The sequence below is a fragment of the Terrapene carolina genome, unplaced genomic scaffold (genome assembly GCF_002925995.2).
Source record: "Terrapene carolina triunguis isolate 2854851 unplaced genomic scaffold, T_m_triunguis-2.0 Scaffold751, whole genome shotgun sequence".
NCBI lineage: Eukaryota > Metazoa > Chordata > Testudines > Emydidae > Terrapene > Terrapene triunguis.
The window spans coordinates 189,130-194,694 of record NW_020665102.1 but is presented as its reverse complement, the minus strand read 5'-3'; the positions used below and the strand labels follow the sequence as shown (position 1 = coordinate 194,694).

The 5,565-nt window shown below is 64.7% G+C and overlaps 1 protein-coding gene across 1 annotated transcript in view; it reads right to left on the bottom strand.

The window, feature by feature from the left end:
• Positions 1-6: 6 nt before the first annotated feature.
• Positions 7-5,565, bottom strand: part of EIF5A (eukaryotic translation initiation factor 5A) — a 6,116-nt gene continuing 557 nt past the window's right edge. The window contains exons 2-6 of the mRNA XM_024218615.3: positions 1,295-1,480; positions 1,074-1,178; positions 840-971; positions 321-394; positions 7-93 (exon numbers count right to left, since the gene is read on the bottom strand). Of these exons, the coding sequence (XP_024074383.1) occupies positions 332-394; positions 840-971; positions 1,074-1,178; positions 1,295-1,459 (465 nt within the window). The 5' untranslated portion in view covers positions 1,460-1,480 and the 3' untranslated portion in view covers positions 7-93; positions 321-331. The remainder of the gene's footprint in view (positions 94-320; positions 395-839; positions 972-1,073; positions 1,179-1,294; positions 1,481-5,565) is intronic.

Sequence of the window (5,565 nt, the reverse complement as noted above, 5' to 3'; positions counted from 1 at the left end):
CAGGGGGTTTAAGGGGGGGACTGAGCCACATGGAGCCGGTTTTGGGGGGGTTGCAATTCTCTCTGGTTCGTAGTAAAAGTTGCTGCCGCCGCCCTGGAAAAGGAAGGAGCAGTTATGGGGGGCACTGCCTAGCGCCCCCCCACACACTCAGCACCCCCACCCCCTGCCTAAGCCTCACCCCACCCCCCAACCACCAGGCCCTGCAGAGGCTGCTCCAGGCTTGGCTAGCAAGGCCCGAAAGGCACTGGCCACTTGTGGTTTGGAGGTGGTCTCACCCCCCCCCCCCATGCTCCCCAATCCCCCCCCCCCCCAGCACCCACCTGTGGTTCCTTTATTTAGCCATGGCTTTGATGGCAACAGCAGCTTCCTCGGTCATGGCGGACAGCACGGTGATCTGGGGGGAGGGGAGGAGGGGGTCACACTCGGTAAGATTCCGCCCCCCCCTCCAGCTCCCTTCCTTTGGGGGTGGGGGGAGGGCCAGTCTCTCGATGCTACTGGAGCACACAGGGCCCTGGGTTCTAGTCCCAGCTGGTGGGGTGACTCAGGGCAAGTCACCACCCACCCCTCTGTGCCTCGGTTTCCCCCATCGGGGGGCTAGCGTTGCCGAGCGCCTCCGCGAGGTGCTTTGAGATCTGCTGCTGGAAGACCCAGGGATGATTGTAACTGGGGTCACGGCTCAACCCTCAGAGTGACGCTGCCCGAGTTTGCCAAGAGCCTGAGCCCGTTGCCGAGCTTGAGCCGCACTGGGCAGCAAAGGGGTGTTAATTCCCCAGCCCTTTGATCCGCGGGGGGGGGGGCACCAGCCCTGCCCCCTTCCCTGCTCCCCCACCCCCCCTTACCAGGATCTCTTCTCCACAGTCGTATTTCTGCTCGATCTCTTTGCCCAGGTCCCCCTCGGGCAGACGCAGGTCCTCCCGCACGTCCCCGCTGTCCTGGAGGAGGGACAGGTACCCATCCTGGATCCCGATCAGCTGCAAGGCAAGAGGGGGGGCCCCTTAGCGCCGCTTCAGGGAAGGGGTTCACCTGCCCCCCACCCCGGGGAGGGGTGCGGTTCCGCGGGCACCTCCCCTTACCTGGAAGTCGTTTCTCTTGATGTTGGGCACGTCCATGTTGTGGGTGGAAGGGCAGATATCTTCGTATTTCTTCCCGGTGAAGATGTCGATGCCAACCAGGTGCACCTGGGGGAGCCGGGACAGAGTCACCCTGGGAGCTGCCCCACCAGGAGGGCCCCACCCACCCCCGAGATGTGGGGCCGCTCCCGGCACTGTGGGCAACGGCGGGCAGAGCCCCGTACCTTGGCGTGGCCGTGCTTGCCGGTCTTGGAGGTGGACATCTCGACGATCTTGCAGGGACGCCCCTTGAGCACCACAAACCCGTTTTTGCGGAGGGCCGAGCACTGCATGGGGAAGGTGGCGGAGGCCCCGGCATCGCCGGTCTCGAAGTCCAGGTCATCGGCCATGGTGATCGGGCGCTAGAGGAACTGCCGGGGGGCGGGGGGGTGAGACCAGGCGGGTTACAGTAGCACCCAGAGACCCCAGTGGAGATCTGGGCCCACCCCACTCCCCCATCAAACCAGGGATTACAGACCCCTCCCCCCAAATCTGGGGCCCACCCCCTCACACCAGAGCTGACCAACCCCTTCCCATCACACCATGGCTTACAGGGACACCCCCCGCCCCCGTCACACCAGGGCTTACGCAGACCCCTCCACCCTGAGATCTGTCTCCCCCACTGCACCAGGGCTCCACAGACCCCTCCCCACCACACTAGGGCTACACAAATCCCTCCCCTCCCAAATCTGGGGCCCACCTCCTCCTGAGATCTGGGCCCCCCATCACCCCAGGGCTTACACAGACCCCTCCAGCCCGATATCTGTCCCCCACACCACATCAGGGTCTCCACAGACCCCTCCCCACCAAGATCTGCCCCCCTATCACACCAGGGGGTTACGCAGCCCCCTCTGCCCCGAGATCTGGGGCCTCCCACTCCAGTAAGTCCTGCCCCGCCCCACAACAAGAGATGCTCCCTGTCCCGGAGAGTCTAACCAGACACGGGGGGGGGGGGGGGGCCGGCGGCGGCGCCGAGGCCCAGTCCAACACTTGATCAATAATCGGCCCCCACTGCCTCCCCCAGGCAAGGGGCAACCTAGAGCCCGCCCAAGATCCAGCCACCGCTCCCTCAGCCTGGGCCTAGCTGGTTTCAGACCCTTCTCCAATCCCGCCACGATCTCAGACACACGAGAATACCGAGGGGGCGGGGAGGGTGGCCTGGCACCGCGACTCTGCCGCGAGCCTGCCAGGCGCAGACGCCCCACGCGGGGCCAGGGCACCCGGCTGCAGCCAGCTCTGGGGAGAGGTGGCAGCAGCTGAGGACAGGACGGAAATGCCAGGGCCCTCTGAGGCAGGTGCTGCTGGAGCTCCCGGGTCTGAAACGGGTCGGGAGTGAGGGGCACCGGCAGGGATTGGGGGAGGAGGGGGGCAGGACTGGGCTAGCATGGGGCTGCAGGTGAGGAGTGAGGGGCACTGGCTGGGCTGGGCTAGCAAGGGGGTGAGGAAGCCCAGGGCCGGGCTAGCAGGGGGCTAACACACTGGAGCCCAGAGCAGCACTGGTTTACAGAGGGACTTGACTCCCAACTCCCCCCACACAGTGCGCGCAGCAGCCCCCCCCTCCGGGCCAGGTGCCTGTTAACCAGGGCCCGGGGGCAGCATACGTGGCAGCTGGGGAAATCTCTCCAGCAGCCACTGCTGCCATGGGGATTTCCCCTCCCCCAGGGAGCCCCACTGAGCCCCAGGAGCCAGCCAGGGGCACCAGCCCGGGGAGGGGCTACTAGGACACAATGGCACGTCAGTGGCACAGCTGGGGGAAGAACCCAGGAGTCCTGCTTCGCAGCCCTTCCTCCTTAGGGAGGGGAGTGGGATCTAGTTGTCAGAGCACAGGGGCTGGGAGCCTGGACTCTTGGGTTCTCTCCCCGGCTCTGGGAGGGGAGTGGGGGCTGGTGGGTTAGAGCAGGGGGGGCTGGGAGCCAGGACTCCTGGGTTCTCTCCCCGGCTCTGGGAGGGGAGTAGGGGCTGGTGGGTTAAAGCAGGGGGGGGGCTGGGAGCCAGGAATCCTGGGTTCTCTCCCCAGCTGTGGGAAACCCACCTATTAAGGGCTGATTCAGAGAACCCAGGCATCCCGGCGCCTCCATTCAAGGGACTGCCAGCACCTGTTCTCCGGCTCTGCTCTGAACTCCCCCTCAGTCAGAGCCTCTCCCCTCCCCCCCTTAGAAAGCAAGTCAGGGCATGGATCAGGGGCCTGGATCCACCCCCCCCACAGGCGTGGGGGAGGGGACCAGCTGACTCATCCCTGACCTAGGTTCAACCAGAGCAGAGCGAGGAGGCCAGGCCTGCTTGCCAAGCGCGGTGACAGGCCAGAAACAGCTCCACGAGGCCGGTTAGGGAGCAGGCAAGTGCCCCACAGGGCCCGCTAGCCACCGGGCCGGGGGGCTCTTTCTCCCGCTCCAGAGCCTGAGGCAGGCTGCTGGGAGCGAGGCCATGACCCCCAGGGTTAACGGTTCCCAAAGGCACGGGAGCGGGGACGGGCTTCTCCATTTCGGTTCAATTACCGGCAAACAAGCGGTCCAGGCCCAGCCGCCTCCCTTCCCCACCATCCTTCCCCCCCGTAACTGATTAGCACAACTGCTCCCCATAGCTCACGCAGGGTGACAGCCAGGCCGTGCAGCTCCACACACGTGCTTCCGTCTGCAGCTGGGGCAGGGGGGGAAGGCAGGGGAAAAAAAAAAAAAAAAAAAAACACACCTCTGGCAGCTGAGAAATTGGTGAAAAAAGTTCCTGCCCCGAGCGCCGGGGAAGGAACCAGGCCAGCGCGGTGGCCCCGGCAGCTCCCTCCCACACGCCACATGCGGAGCCGGGGCCCTCCCTGCCCCACAGCTCTGCCCCATGCATCATCCGGCCCGAGCCCCAGCGCCCCGCAGTCGCTCTCACCCTCTGGGTCGGCCGCCCCGTGTACCCAACGCCACTCATCCATCCCCAACCCTGTGCTGCAGAGCTCTGCATTGATCTCCCTCTACAAACCCACCTAGGCCACCAGAGAGCCCCCCATTGTACCCCCAAACCACCTAGAGGCTATATCCCCAAAACCCTACTGCAGATTCCAGACTGCCTCAGTTTCCCCCTCCTCACTCAAGAGGCCTTTCTGCACCTCCTCTATGACACATCATCACCCTTAAAACAGGCCTCCACCCCCTAGAGCCCCCCACCCCAACACAGAAGGGAGCAGTGACTCCCCCAAGAAGGGGGGTCTAAGACACGATACAGGTCCAGGCACCCCCATTCTCTCTACCCAGAGCATGAGGGGGAGTCTCTCTTAAGCAATGCGGGCCCAGCCACCAGCACTCAGGCCTCTCCCCCACCCCCCAATTTCAGTGACGGGAAGGATCTCCAGACCCATTTTTAGGGGGGGGGGAGGTGGAAATCTTCCTTAGAGGAGGGAGGCAATTGTCTCCCCCATCTATTCCCCCCCCATGTGTCTTCACCTCATGGTCCTGACCTCACTCCCTGAACCCCAGTTCTTCCCCCCGAGAGGCTTCTCCAGATCTCCCAGCCAGCCCTCTCCAGGGGAACCCCTCCCACAGCCCAACAGGGGTTCCCCCACCCCCTCACCAGGAGATGGCCAGCTCAATCCCCCCCCCCCAACTCTCCTTCCTCCCATCCCATTCTCTAGGGGGATCCCACACCCCGAAACCCCTCCATCCTATGGGGAAAACCAGAGATCACCTCCAATCCCCCAACCTGCTAAGGGGACCCCTCCCCCAAATCCTCCTCACTCTAGGGCAACCCACAGTCCCCCTCACCTCCTTTAATTTCCTCCAGGACAAGGCATAAGCCATTGAGAACCCCTCCCCTCTGCACCCCATTCTAAGGAGACCCAAGACCCCCACCTTCCTCATCCCCTCCCCACTCTGCCCCCACAAGCGGCCCCCTGAGCTAACCCCAGTTCTTCCCCGCCCCCCCCCAGCTAACCAGATCTCATTCCTCCCAAGGGGGACCCCACCAGACCCCATCCCTTAGGAGGACCCATAGTCCTCCCCTCACCCCCTCAGAGGGACCCAAACCCTTATCTCCCCTTCTTCCTGCCCCCGCCAGGAGGAACCAAGGGCCACCAACCAGATCGCTGCTTCTCCTTCCCTCTCCATGAGGCCCACCTTCCCATCACCCCCGCCCCCAATTCCCAGGGGAACCCAAACTCCCCCCCCATGCTTCCTTCCCCTCCCGGCGGTACGCCCCCCCCCCGCCCTCCGCTATCCCCCAGCCCCCTCCAGCCCACTCCCAACCCCCCCTCTAGGCATTAAGGAACCCCACTATCCCTTAGGGGACCCCAGCCCACTCCCAACCCCCCCTCTAGGCCTCAGGGAACCCCACTATCCCTTAGGGGACCCCAGCCGACTCCCAACCCCCCCTCTAGGCCTCAGGGGACCCCAACCCCCCTCAGCCCACCCCCTTCTAGCCCTTAGGGGGACCCCAAAACCCCTCTGCCCACTCCCAACCCCCCCTCTAGCCCTTAGGG